Raw genomic sequence first — 14687 nt, 5'->3', positions numbered from 1 at the left:
GTGAGCAGTGAGACATACAGGACAACTCCAGGGACTCCGGCCAGAAATCCCTCTGAGGAGGATGTGGGGTCGGAATTAGCGAGCAAAATCTGCTGCCAAGCACTGTACCGCTCATTATCATTTATTTTTATACAGAAACATTGGGTGACAAAAAGCTTCCTGCTGTCTCCTTCAATCCATTATTATCCCTATTTTTCCGATGAATAAACTGAGTCCCAGAGGAAGAAGTGTCCAGGGTCATGCAGCCGGTGACTAAAGGGCTGGGACTGGAACCCCATCCACTTTCCCTCCCTGCTTCAGGGAGCCGCACTGGCGACTGAAGAGAGCGCGAGCTGCAGTCTTGTCACTCAGAGGCTGGGGCAGCCGGAGGAGGGAGGAGAGGGGCCACCTCTCCAGGGTCACAAGCCACTGTTCTTGGAGGGAGGCTGCGGTCAGCTTGTCAGCAGGTGATTCCTTACCTCCGAACTTGTAGCACCTTCCCGGGCATTACCTCATTTTGCCTCATTTTAACTAAAGTCCAGGAGAAGGAGTGACGTACAGCAAAGTCGGTGGCCGAGCCTGGAGTCGAAGCTTCAAATGCTCAATGCTCTCTGTCCCTCACACCTGCTGCCACTGTAGAATGAAAAGGGGGTGGGGATTGGATTGTGCACTCCAAGCTGTGACACTCTGAAAGTAGGGTCCGTAGGAGGAAGGGAAAGAATGAGCATGGATGGGGAGGCGTGGAGGGTGGGAGTGGTTAGTGAGCCCAGGTAAGAAACCCATCGACTGCACCCTTCAGAACACACTGGGCGTCCTGAACTTAGGGTTCTGGGGATAGACAACTGGCCCCAACATTTTTATCCCAAACAATGAGACTGCGTGTGCGCTTCCAAAACAAAAACAAAAACCCGCAGCACGTGCCAGATAGAGTGGTTGGAAGTGATGGGGTTAACCCGGGAGAGCTTCGCGGAGGAGGTAAGGCTTGAACGGATTAGGCAAGCTGGGCGGCGGGCTGGCTGTTCCGGCGGGGGAGAGTGCGGCTGGTGCCAAGGTTTGCGGGCGGCGAGTGCGAAGGGATCGTTCTGCGCCGGAGAGCGGTGCGGAACGGAAAAACGAAGGGGTCTGCGCGCGCCCTCGGCGCCGCGCCTCCACCCACGCGGCGCCCGGGGCCCGCGCCAGCCTCTCCTCGGCGCGGTCCCCTCCACTCCCCGCCGAAAGCCCAGCCCAAAGCCCCCGCGGGGCGGGGGAGCGCCGTGGGGGTGGTTTTCTCCCTTCAACCTCCCCCCTAGGCGTGGGGCCTCAGTTCCTTCTCGGGTCATGGCGGGGGGCAAACTGTGGCGGCGAGAGGGGAAGCCACTAGCCAAGGTCACCTTGTTGGTCCGTGTCAGGGCTGGAGTGGAACTCATGTCCCCGCCCGCTATGCCACGGCCCCAGGCACGTCCCGCCTGGCGCCGTCGGTCTTCGAAGCTCCGCACTAGACCTGGGGCTTCCCCAATTCTGAGAGCCTTGGAGCTGGTCGCAGAGGGGCGACCGCGCATTCCAGGGCTCGGATGCGGCAGCCTCGCCGGAAGTTCAGGGCAGGCGCGCTCGAGAATGGGAAGAAACTGCGGGGCCCCATGCGGGGAAGGGGCTTCTCTGCACGCCTCAAATGATGACGACAACAGGGGACATGATAACAACAATGGCTTCCTCCAGGAGTTCCCTTCCCGGGCAGCCCAAAGCACGCGGACAGCAGCCCCCGGTGCCCGGGAGGGGGCGCAGACGCTGACACGTGCCCGCCTGCCACAGGGCGGGGAGCCAGCAGGAGGGGACAAGAAAGGGGCGTCGGAGCAGACAGATTACAGGGCTGCCCTCCGCCGGGCCTCCTTGGGTGTCGCCCCTTGGAACGTGCCGCCTCCGGAAACCGAGGGCACCGGCAGAGAGAATACCGACAGTTGCCTTTGCTTGGAAATTTATGCAAGAAAAGCCTGGCAGCAAAACAGATTGCTTGCACCTGTTTCTCAAAGAGCCATCAAGTGGCCTTATAAAAATCTTTCCAAGGGTCCTCTTGAATGCCAGGCCTGAGGAAGGCATTCTGCTCCTGGATAGGACCTAGGAAAATTATGCAGGAGTTAGGACAGCTTAGGACTGGTGCCCTGTAGGGAACTGTAGTCTCTTAAGAACTGTTCATTCAACTATTTGCTGAACATTTATGAACATTTATTTCCTGCCATGAACTTTACTAAGGAAACTGGGGATTCCTGGTGACTAAGATAGATGTGTTCCCTCCTCTCCTGGCTTTAACTTAATTGTAAGCGATTTCTTTTTTTTTTTTTTGGTGAGGAGATCAGCCCTGTGCTAACATCTGCCAATCGTCCTCTTCTTTTGCTGAGGAAGACTGGCCCTGGGCTAACATCCATGCCCATCTTCCTCCACTTTATATGGGACGCCGCCACAGCATGGCTCACCAAGCAGTGCATTGGTGCACGCCCAGGATCTGAACCGGGGGACCCCGGGGCCGCCACAGCAGAGCGCGCACACTTAACCACTTGCGCCACCCGGCCGGCCCCAAGCGATTTCTATTCTGTAGTCTTTTGTTACTGATTTACAGAGCAGAGGGTGGCAGAGCAAGTCAGAAGGGGACTACAGGGGGACCTAGGCTGTACCAGTTCATATTGGGAGAGGACAACAAAGCTCAGTGCTGAGGTCAGGATTTAGGCTAGGCTAGAGATCTCAGGCAAGACTTGGAATCCAAGCACGTGGGCAAGGGTTAACAGTTGAAAGGTCCAAGCCAGGCTGAAGGGTATGTGCAGAGGCAAGCCAGGCTGAAGGGTATGTGCAGAGGCAACCCAGGGGGCCCAACCTCTATTCCATTCTTTGCTCAGGTATTACCTCCAAGGAGCCTTTCCTGACTTCCCCTCTGGTGCTCTCAAGGCCCACTGTACTTATGTGATTGTAGCACTGGCCACGTTGTAACCACGAAATGGTTTGCTTCTCTGTCTCACTAGAGTACATGCTCCCTGAAGACAGGAATTGTCTTTCTCATCGCTGTGTTCCCAGCTCCCCCTAGTGGCTGACACACAGTCCTCTATAATAAAGCCACCCCAGAAAGGAGGAGCTGGTTGGCAGAGTGGAAGCAGGATGGAGGAAGTAGGATTTTAGTTGGAGATAGAGACGATGAGGGAGGGCTGCAGCTTAGATGCCCATCTCCTTAGGGAGACCTTCCCTGACCCCCAAACTGTACACTTCTTTTTCTTCCTTAGTACTTATCATACTGTAATTAAATTATTTGAGAATTACTTGTTTCTTCACTTGGCTTCCAGCATACCGTAAGTTTTCCTCCTGCTTTATTGACTGCTTATTTTCCATCTCCTTTGCTGGTTCCTCCTCATCTTCTCAACCTGTGAATGCTGGAGTAGCCTCGGACTTGGTCACCCTCTTCTCTTACCTTTCAACACTCACTCCCATGGAGATATCATCCAGTCTCAAGGCTTTAAATACTATCTAGAAGCATCAGAAAGCAATGGTTGTTGAAGCTGGATAATGGGTACATGGGGGATCTTGTATTATTCTATTTTTTTTACAATTTTTTAAAAATTTTATTTATTTATTTATTTATTCCCCCAAAGCCCCAGTAGATAGTTGTATGTGATAGCTGCACATCCGTCTAGTTGCTGTACGTGGGACGTGGCCTCAGCATGGCCGGAGAAGCAGTGCGTCAGCACGCACCCAGGATCCGAACCCTGGCCGCCAGTAGTGGAGCGCACGCACCTAACCGCTAAGCCATGGGGCCGGCCCCTATTCTATTTTTGTATGTGTTTGAAATTTTCTATTAAAAAAACTGAAAAAGTAAATGGCATTTATATGATGATGATTCCCAGATCTCCCACTTGAGCTCCAAACTCAAATACCAAATGTCAGCTTGACCTCTCCTCTGTAATATCTAATCTCAAGCTTCATTAGTCTAAACTGAGCTCCTGATTGTCACCCCCGTCCCAACCCATCTCTTTCAGCAGTCCTCCCATGTCAGGACATAGTAACTCTATTTTTCCATTTGCTCAGGCCAGAAACCTTAGAGTCATCCTCGACTCCTCTATTCTCACCCCACATCCAATCGGTCAGCAAATCCTGCTCTCACCCTTGTCCAAACCACCATCATCTGTCTTCTTGATTATTACAGCCAGCCTCCTAGGTTGTCTTCCTTTCTGTACCCTTATTCCCTATAGTCTAGTCTCAATCCAGTGGCTAGGCAACATAGGCCAGATTTTGTCACTCTCCATCTCACTTCAGTATCAGCCAAAGGCCTTCCAATGGCCTGCAAAGCCCTACATAGTCCAGCCCCCTCTGATCTCATATCATACTACTCCCACCTCACTCCCCAGCCACTCTGACCTTCGTGCAAGTCCTACAACACACCAGGCACGCCGCCACCCCAAGGCCTTTGCATTAACTCATCCCTCTACCTGTAAGACACTCTGTCAGGTGGCTTCACGACTGACCTGAGGACCTGCTTCAGGTTTTAATCAAAATCTCACCTTCGCAGGCCCCCTCTGCTTATCCTTTTAAAAAATTGCAATCTCCCTTCAAAAATTCTCTATCTCCATCCCCTGCTTTATGTTTCTCCATAGCCATTATTACCACTGAACATACTATATATTTTGCTTATTTTGTTTACTGTCTATCTCCTCCCACCAGAATGTAAGCTCCATGATGGCAGACATTTTTGTCTGTTTTGCATGCTGCTGTATCCCCGGCACCTAGAACAGTGTCTGGCACATGAGAGCACCCAATAAATATTTGTTAAAGATATTAATGAATGTCTGTCTTCCACACTAGGCTATGATCTATGAGAGCAGAAAAAGAGTTTGACCAATTATCATCGTATCCAAGGTACTAGGCATATAGCAGTGCTCAACAGATATCTGTTGAGTAAGTGAACTGATTCATGAAAAGGACAGTTCATGAGGGGAAATGGCATGAGAGCAATAGGAGAGAGGTGAGAAAAAACAGGAATATTTAGAGGGGAAAAAGACCAGCCTGATTGTCATGGAAGGTTCACTTTAGAGCAATAGTAGACAATGATTTTGGAACTCTTGCAGAGTTCATTGCCAGAATTAATAGGTTGTTTTGCATCCTGTAGGCTACGAGGAAAGGAGAGGTAATGATGGAGGCACTGCTTTACGAACACTGATCTGGTAGCAGTATCCAGGATGAGACTGGCAGCAGGGAGAACAGTTAGGAGGCTAGGACAACAGTCAGTGTGATATGGAAACCCTTTAACTGTGGTGCTTCAAGGCTGTGGGAGCTGAAAAGAAGGGACAAATGAAAGAGTCATTTTGAAAAAAAAAAAAAAGAGACTTTTTGGCTTGAATTTGGGGGAAATACTGAGTCTACAGCCCAGTGATGTTTGGGTTTTGAGCATCATTTTCTTGGAAATAGTCATAACATTAACCTAAATAGAGAATCTGAGAGGAACAACCAGTTTGGGGGCAAGATCGTGAGTTCAGATTTTTTTTTTTTTTTTGGTGAGGAAGATTGGCTCTGAGCTAACAACTGTTGCCAATCTTCCTCTTTTTTGCTTGAGGAAGATGGTCCCTGAGCTAACATCTGTGCCAGTCTTCCTCTACTTTATATATGGGACGCCGCCACAGCATGGCCTGATGAGCAGTGCGTAGGTCCACACCCGGGATCCGAACACGCAAACCCCGGGCTGCTGAAGTGAGTGCGGGAACTTAACCACTACACCACCAGGCCGGCCCCGTGAGTTCAGATTTTAGAGTGTGGTTTTGAGGCAATGGGAGACTGGCATGTAGATGACACTAAACTGACTCTAGAAGCATAGCTGTGACAGCTGAAGCCATGGGCATAGCTTGGATCTCTGAAGAAGAGAGCAGAGAGCACAAGCAGAAGCTTAAAGACCAAACCATATAGAATATCCACAGTCAGGAGGTGAAAGAGGAAGAGGAGCCAGAGAGGGGGGACAGGAAACTTAGCAGAGATGTAGGAGGAGAACCAGCCTAATGCAGAGCCGCAGAAGTGAAGAGATGTGAAATCGGTGGGGTTGAACAGAAAGGAGAGAAATGATTTAAGGCCCAAAGCCTCTTCCCAAAACACAGCTTGATATTTTTCACTTCATTTAAACACACTGCCTGAAATTCTACCAGTTGTTCCTTTTGTGTGAATAGGAATTAAGAGGGTGAGATATCAATAGTCTTTCTCACTGTAAGCTGAATTACAGTGTTTTTCATCAGATTGCTTTCCACCTAACCCTTAAGGAGGAGATCATTTTATGGAGTTAATAGTTTTTATTAAAAATGTTGAAAGGAGAGGAAGTGAGAGGTAATTCTGGAGTTCTGACTGCTTGGGGAGGACTGCTGGGGATATTTTGGATAGCCAGAGGGCAGCACGAGGACATTGGGTAGGGGAACAAGAAAATGGGGTTCTAAGAGGCAGGAAGAAGGATGTAGAAACAGGATGGAAGGATACCAATGACAATTTGCAAATCTTCTTAGAGGAAGGATGCTGATTTCTCCCTTCTTCCCAGAGACGAAATGAAAAGCAACTTCTCTCTTTCCAAAATTGGGAGGAAAGAGGATAGAAAGAATGATGAGGATGATCATGATTATAACGACATAGCACTTATCATGTGCCAAGCACTGTTCAAATTAAATATTTAATCCTCCTAACAACCCCAAGAAGTAGACCCTATTATCTCCATTTTACAAGGGAGGTAAGTGTGCCCTATTAGCCTGCCCTTAGGTCTGCAGAGTCTGGGGTTGCAGGTCAGAGAGGACAGGGTTATGATGCAGCCTCTCCACCTGGAAGCCCTCCACCTCCCACCTCGAGATGTCCGCCCTGAGGAGGACAAGCAAACTAAATGGGCCAGAGGTGTTGCTGGTCACACGTAGTATGTCTGTCTTCAACCGGGGGGAGGGAAAGAGGGCCATTACCCAACATCACCCACGAAAGGAGGTGAATATCAGTTACAGCTAGGTCTGTCTCTAGACCTAGATTTTAAAGTGGGGAGGGAGCTGGTGTATATAAGGAGCAGTCACTGTGTAGACGCTAAACTTGGAGTCAGAAGACTTAGGTTTGGACCTCACTGGTTGACCTTGAGGAGGTCAATCCTTCTGTCTAAGCCACATTTTCCTCAATTACAAAATGAAGGCATTGGATGAGAGCGAAGTCTCTGAGGTTCCTTCCAGCTTGAAAACTGTACAATTCTAGAACCTGGTGGTTGGGTATGACAAATTATGATCTCTCTCTCCCACCGCATATGTTCGAGAGCGTGATATTTTGGGTATAAATATGCCAATGTCTGCTGTCTGTATGTGTGTATTCTAGCTATATGACTAAAACTTTAGTTGTTTGTGGGCAAATAAGGGATGCTTCCTGGTTTTCTCCAGGAGAGACCAAATGGCTCTGTGAGGTAGTAAACTATAAGATCACTGACTCAAGGTATGGCAGGAGGGCAAATGATTCCAGAAAAGGTTTTAGTCTGTAATCATTCTTTAGCAAAGTTATTTTTATTTTTTCCATTCTTTTTACAACCAAATATAATTTAGTCTTGATATCAACCCTGTGAAATGGCACAGATTTTTACAGAAGAGGAAAAAGAGACTCAGAGATTAAGTGACTTGTTCAAGATCACACAGCTTGTTAGAGCTGGAGCCAGAACTAAGATCCAGGGCTTCTGACTCCTGGCTTGTGTGTTCTTCCTAGTTCTGTGCTGGGTGTTGGAAGAAATCTTGTGCATAAAAAAACAGAGTCAAAGGGGCTCTGTTTCTAGGTGCAGGCAAAGTGGAGAGCCTCTGGCCAAAGGATGCCAGGCCAACTTGCCTGCTCTGTTCCCACCTCTGCAGCCTACAGGCTGCAGCGTCATTTTATTCAGAAGCTCAGAAGACTTAAAGATAATGGCTATTTCAAGAGCCAGGAACTATGAGTAGAATTAATTAGAATGTCAGAGGGCAATGATAAGAAGTAATAACATTCTGGAGCCTCTGCCAAGATGTGAGAGATGTTTACTACCTCTGCTCAGAACCTAATTTGCCCTCTTTCTCAGGGCTCACTTCTTCTTTTTTTTTTTTTTTAAAGATTTTATTTATTTATTTTTCCCCCCAAAGCCCCAGTAGATAGTTGTGTGTCACAGCTGCACATCCTTCTAGTTGCTGTATGTGGGACGTGGCCTCAGCATGGCCAGAGAAGCAGCGCGTCGGTGCGAGCCCGGGATCCGAACCCGGGTCGCCAGCCCAGCAGTGGAGCGCGCCCAGCGCTCCAGCAGTGGAGCGCTCTCACTTAACCACTAAGCCATGGGGCCAGCCCTCACTTCTTCTATAAAGCAGGGATGTGATCATACCACCTCTCAGGGTTGTGGTGAGGATCAGAGGAGATGATCAGGTAAAAGTGCCTCTGAAAAGGCACACAATAGTTTGCTCATTCATTCAACCAACCACCATTTACTGAACACCTACAATATCCCAGGAACTGTGTTAGGAACTGGAGGAAGTCTAAGACAAACAAGAAACAAGGAGCTCAGCTTCACCATTGTTATCTCCCCTATGGCCTTCTTTCTCTTAATCGCTATGTCTCTTCTTGTCTAGGACCATATGAGTGAAGATGGGCCCTATGATCCTGTCCAATTCCCTGGCTAAGTGCTTCTGCCCCAGGAAATTCTTGCTATGGCCCAACCTCTGGGCCTACACTGAATCAGCAGAAGGATCCCTCTGCTGTAGTTCATTCAACAAATCATTAATTCACTCACGGTGAGCCAGGCCTGGTTCTAGGTGCTGGGGATACAATAGTGAACAAACATACAAGGTCCCTGTCCTTGTGGAGTTCGCTGTCTACTGGGGAAGGCCGACCTTAGACAAATCAACACACAAATAAACATATATTCACAAATCGTGGTGAGGGTGTTATGAGGTGAGGAGAGAGAGGCAGAAAATTTAGAAGGCCTCTCTGAGAAGGGACGAAACTGAGATCCTCGAAGGATGAGAAGTCAGGCAGCAAATAGCCTGGGGAGGAGTCCTCTAGGCAGAGGGAGCAGGGTGACCAAAGGCCCTTGATGTGGGAGGGAACACATGTCTTCAAAGATCTGATAGGAAAGCAGTGTGGCAGAGACCAGAGCAAGCAAGACAGTGGTACTCAATAGAATTGGAGTGAGAGGCAGGGGCTGCACCACGCTGGGCCTGTAGACTGAGGTGAAGAATTCACTGTAAGTGCACTTACTTCCAAGGTCTTCTGCTCTCTTCCCAGTGCTAGTGAAGAAACGACCTGGTTGTTCTACTAGTTCTGTCGTCCCGTGATGGTGATGAAAGGTTGGAGGTTAGAGAAATTTGGCATAGTACAAACCACCCAAAAAATTGTCAGCTTTAGTTCCTTCACTTTGGTGAGTAACCTCTAAACTCATCTGACCCAGAATCTATGAAGTGGGTGCGTGATGCCAAAGATTTTCATCCCCACCCTCTACACTGATCACAGATCTACAGAAACAAAGGAATCAATTCAGTGGTCATTGTGCCTCTTGGGTATGGACTCTTTAGTTTGCTCAGATGGCTCACAACTCTTGGGGAGGATTTACCACTTAAAATCTGGAGGGGGAGGTAAATGTGCACAAATAACTGTAATAAAGGGAAGAGAGTGATAAAAGCCACAAGAGGGGTAACAGAGAGATATTATTGAAATAATAAAGCTCTTTTGGTTACATGTTATAGAAACATTCACTTTGACCCAATAATTCCACTTCCAGGAATCTACCCTAAGGAAAAAAGAGATTTATTTAAAGATTTATAGATAATTTTCATTATAAGGCTATTATACTATCAAATGGTTAGAAACAACTATCCAATCTAAATTATATAATTACATTATGATACATCCTCATGATGTAAAAGTATTTAAATGAAGATTTGAAGAACCGTAGTGACTTTTGGACTTCTTGATATCGTTTCAAAAGAACATGAGAACTAATAATTACAATATAATAGGATAAATGCTTTCGCAGAGTAAGGTGGGAACAACGGGGGGAATGAAGAAAGGATTCCCAGGAATACTAACATTTGATGTAGGTCTTAAAGGATATGTAGGAGTTTCCAGGTGGAAGAGAAAGAAAGGACCAAGTGGAGACTCCCAAATTCTGAAAAAGAAGACTGGGAAGGCAATACACCTCTTGAGAAAGGCTTGCAGAAACCATACCTCTCATACAGCACAGTCTGCAAACCCATTATCTTTCTGTGAGTGAGTCGATGCGCCATGACTGTGATCAAGACAGGCGACCCCCTCCCATTGGAGAAGAAGGGATGCCCCTCGAGGCTGCGCCCAAGGGTAGGGCTGGAAACGAAGCTCCCCCGCCTTTGGCCGCTCGCGACCGGCGATCCCCCACGCTCAGGCTTCCCCCTAGTGAAATAAGTCCCAGGGCTCGTAGCCTCACCTCCCAGACCTTCCGGCGGCGCCAAAAAGCGCCCGGAGTGTTGATGCTGCGCGCAAGCGCAGTCGGCGGTGGACTCCGGGTGAGAAGTTTCACGCCCCGATGGAGGTTGTATGAGGCCTACCCGGCTGAAGAGAGCGACTCTTCAGGTAAAGCGCCCGGCCGGGTGGGGAGTCCAGTCAGAGCCAGCGGGGACCTGGGGAACCCGAGCACTCCCGTCGGAGCTTGCTGCCTTGGTTCTCCTGGGCTACAGCCTCTGAGCTCTCTCCCACTCGGAGGTTCTGCTCCCTGTTTCCTCGCTCGTCGGCCCCACAGCTCCCCCTTTTCGCTTCCTTCTTCGTCTCTTGAGCCATCCCTCTGTTCTGCCCACTGCCCCGGCTCTGGGGGGCGAGGGTGCGATGGTTTGAGAGGGCAGGCTGGGGGAGGAAGGCAGTCGGTGGCCCAGCGGCGAGCATTGCCCTCTGTCCTGGCTTTTGGACGCCTGACTTCTCTTCGGCAGCTCGGCGTGTGGTCTGAATGGCCTCTCCCGTGGGGACTGTGGCTCCCTGATTCCTGAGCCGCCTATTAGGGCGGAGGCGCACTGCTCTTTCAGACCCAGCAGTGAGCCTGGACAGGCCCAGGGCCGTTTCCTTAAGCTACTAGTAGCTCAGGACAAAATCAGTCTCTCCCCATGGCTTAGACCACCCTTGCGTACACCTCTCTAGAATGTGGGGTGTCTGGAGGTCTGTGTAGCTGAAGGATGCTGAGAACTGTGAGGAGAAGACGTTTCCTCTTTAAAATTTGAATTTGAACGTCTTTTCAGGTCGCCTGCACTCTCCTGCTAGTCGCAGATCCCACTCACTTTGTCTTATACTTGTCCCTTTGGAGTCATTTACCTGCCTAGCCCCCGAAGGCAATGAGCTTCCTGCCACTGGAAGTTCACTTCTCCGTGGCCTCACCTGTGGAGTTTCTCACAAATATTTCTTCTCCTCTGACCCAGATCATGTCTCATGTGGATGAAGCAGCCCGCCGGCTGTCCAAGAGTGGGTCAACCCTCTATGCAGTGCTGGAGCTTAAGAAGGGTGCCTCACCTGAAGACATCAAAAAGGCCTACAGGTTCAGACCTCAGCCCCTTATTAAACCCTGCAATTTTCCCCCTTAAACCTTTTTCTTTCTACCTTGCTTTCTGACCCATTTTTAAATCCCCAAGCCTTCACTTTGGGGCCATTCTCCTCTTCAGTGTGGCATGGGAAGGAATTTAGACTTGGGCTGCTTGCCGCCATCCTTTGTACCATGTCCCATGCATTCCTTCTTCACAATCTAGAGACCTGTCCCTGTCATTCATCCTAACCCTCCCTCCCCAGCCATTCCCCATCCTCTCTCCACCTTCCTTTTGGGTATTGCCTGGGTAGGAGACTGGCCTTGAAGTATCATCCAGACAAGAATCCAGGGGACGCTCAAGCAGCAGAAATATTCAAAGAGATCAACACAGCCCACTCTATACTGAGTGACCCTAAGAAGCGGAAAATCTACGACAAGCATGGCTCATTGGGAATATATATACATGATCACTTTGGCGAAGAAGGCGTCAGATACTATTTTACGCTGAATAGTTGTTGGTTCAAGGTACACAGTTCCTCCTAGTCCCTTAAGAATAAGGAAGGAGGGGCAGCCCTCCTCTTGTAGGACAGCCGACCCTCCCTTCCGAGGACAAATGCTTCAACTGTCTCATTTTCTGGGTCCTGGGAGGATTGAGGGAGGGGAGTTTGAATGGAAATATAGAAGAACTGCTGGACTGAGACGCTTCTTTCCTCTTTTAGACACTTGTCCTCCTGTGTGCTCTGCTCACCTGTTGCTGTTGTTGCTGCTGCTGCTGCTTTTGCTGTGGAGCACTTAAGCCACCACCTGATGAGGCTGCCAGGAGAAAATATCAGCAGAATGTCCAGAATCAGCCTTCAAGGTCAGGTGAGAACCAGAGACGGGGACTGAGGTAAGAGCTGGGTTAGGAATGAAAGAAATGGTTGGTGACAGAAATGGTTGGGGGTGAAACTGTGAACCCCTAAATATTGGAATCTCAAGTCAGTATTGGGGCAAAGTGAAGAAAGAGAAGGGGATACACTTGGTTTCTGAGGGGCTTATGCCACAAAGTGACAGTTTGAATGTAGTGTTGGCCTCTCATGACTGTTAAGCTAAGGAAAATGGAGTGGGAGTTAAGGTAAGGAATCAGGTGAGAGAGTCTGCCTAGAAAAGGCAGTAGTTGAAGACAAGTTAGAGGATGCAGCTTATTGTGTTTACTCAAAAGGAAGATGAAGTGTCTGAGATTATCCCCACCCCCAAGTAGTTAAACTTGGAAGTGTGGGTTTACTGATGTTCACACCAGTGCCACCTAGTGATGCTAGTGAGTAACTGCAAGATAACAGTTTTCTCACCAGTAGAATTGTTACTAAATGTTTATATATGTGTTTTTCAAATTCCATTATAGGAAACAAGCAAAGTTTTAGAAAAGGGGAAGATAATGATAATGAAGATGATTATTAAAAGATGAAGAAGAGTTGAGGTATGAAAACTGAAATGCAGCAGTAATTAAAGGACAAGTGGAAAGTTTATATCCTTATAGTATGGATTACAGATGTTTATATCCTTACTTAGAGTGGTTTTGCTTTAAATTCTGGGTGATCATTCCTTCTAGTTCATAATATGCCAACTTCTTCTGCCCATAGGTGCTGACCTAGTGAGAGTGCTTCTGCTGCCCAGTCCACTGGACACGTTGAAGAAAGGAGCAAGTAGCCCTGTCCTGACATTGACCCTGATTTGCCCCTCTTCTTGTAAGAATCCCAACTTCAGAAGCATTGATGGAGTTGATCCTAGTGGGGATGCCATCTCTGTCCTTGATGGTATCACTGACCCTGGTGATACAGGGTCACCCAGCTACTCTTCTTTTAGCTCCAATTTTAATCTGTTAGAGAGCAGCCCTCCCATCTCTACCCTTATGAGGTCTCAGGCAGTGGTGATATAGACTTTTCCTCAGCATTCTTTTTCCTGTGCCTTCCTTGAGATTTGAGCCAATGTTAGCTGGTAGGGTCTCTGAGCCACTTGCAAGATCTCCACCAAGATCCTGATACTGAGCAGGGTGGATCCTATCCCAGAGCTGCTGTGCCAGCTAACCCTCCTTTGTTACAACTCTGTGTATTAAGAACTCTTAGCATCAGCCTCATTCCTAAGCCAGTACACCTTTCTGGGGCTCATCTCACCTTCTTCTGGTGCCCATGCACTTGGCATTGCCAGTGTCACTCCATGCCACCATGAGTCACCTCAGGAAAAGTATGAATGCATTTGAGGCCTAGGGGTGTTTATCTCACCTTTGGATTCTCCCTGGACTGCAACTACCAGCACAGCGCCCATTAGCATGGGTCCTGTGGGTTGACTGAAGTTCATGCGTCAGTGCCTGCTTTGCCTCCACACTTTTTACCACGTCTTATGCCGGCTGATCACCATATATTTTGTTCTTAAAGCAGGGGCATGAAACGTGATAGGGAAAATACTGTACTTTTACAGACCCTTTCCCCACTCGTGCCTCTTCACACTGCCTGTTTGGTATCCTCTCCACACCATTTATTTCCTGTCCACCCAGGGTCAGAGCCTAGTAACTCCTCAAAATTCTCTCTCCTGACTGGGAGAAGGGCAAATGAATGTCAGTAAATAAAAGAGTTTTTGTCAAATCCCAGTGCATATGTTGGTCCCAAAAAAGACAAATTGTGCCTGGGATGGAGAAAAAGTCCTGTAGGAGAAAAAGACAGAAGCCCAGTGCTCACACGTGAGACCAGCCTGCTTTGGACAGTAGGAGTCTGGGACAACTATGGAGTTGGGGCAGAAGGTTCCTGGAGCCTTGTGATTATGACTTTGTCAGACCTCTAAAATTTCCCTGGAGACTGATTCCCCTGGTGCCCAAAATAGGTTCCTGGTATTCAGGTCCTGTCTGCCCAGCTCAGCTTCTCTTGATTTCCTAACAAATTTAAAGTCCTTGGAGTGGCTCCGGTGATGTTGTCATGGACCAGAATCCCACACTTTGTCAGGGGCATGCTCATGAGGTCGTTCCAGGCCCTGGCTTCCAGTGCCAGCTTCCTGAGCTGCTTTTCCTGGGGTGATATAAGAAAGGTCTGGGCAAGAACAAAAATGGACCAGAAGTGTTGGACCAGAGCCTCTCTCTCTAGTCTCTGGTGCCTCTGTTCTGAATCACAGGGGTCAGAGGAAGAGGGCCAGGGTCACTGGCTAAGCCTTGGAGGCAGAAACTTTCACTGACAGTCTGTGAGTCTGGCAGTATCTT

General features: G+C 48.6%; 1 protein-coding gene across 1 annotated transcript; it reads left to right on the top strand.

The window, feature by feature from the left end:
- The first annotated feature begins 821 nt into the window (after positions 1 to 821).
- On the top strand, positions 822 to 12910 carry DNAJC5G (DnaJ heat shock protein family (Hsp40) member C5 gamma). Its single transcript, XM_058551579.1, has 5 exons — positions 822 to 954; positions 11364 to 11479; positions 11776 to 11989; positions 12184 to 12328; positions 12846 to 12910. The coding sequence occupies exons 1-5, from the start codon at positions 922 to 924 to the stop codon at positions 12899 to 12901; spliced, it is 564 nt and encodes a 187-aa protein (XP_058407562.1). The 5' UTR covers positions 822 to 921; the 3' UTR covers positions 12902 to 12910.
- The last annotated feature ends 1777 nt before the right edge of the window (positions 12911 to 14687 follow it).

The sequence above is a fragment of the Diceros bicornis genome, chromosome 12, assembly GCF_020826845.1.
Source record: "Diceros bicornis minor isolate mBicDic1 chromosome 12, mDicBic1.mat.cur, whole genome shotgun sequence".
Taxonomy (NCBI): domain Eukaryota; kingdom Metazoa; phylum Chordata; class Mammalia; order Perissodactyla; family Rhinocerotidae; genus Diceros; species Diceros bicornis.
Note: the sequence above shows the minus strand (reverse complement) of the source record. Positions and strands in the feature narration are given on the sequence as shown.

Bases quoted from the DNA above. Each gene is read 5' to 3' on its own strand.
- DNAJC5G (XM_058551579.1), top strand. From the start codon at position 922: ATGGGGTTAACCCGGGAGAGCTTCGCGGAGGAG. The intron at 11,990-12,183 runs GTACACAGTTCC...TTCCTCTTTTAG, and splicing joins TGAATAGTTGTTGGTTCAAG to ACACTTGTCCTCCTGTGTGC. The intron at 12,329-12,845 runs GTGAGAACCAGA...ATTCCATTATAG, and splicing joins GAATCAGCCTTCAAGGTCAG to GAAACAAGCAAAGTTTTAGA.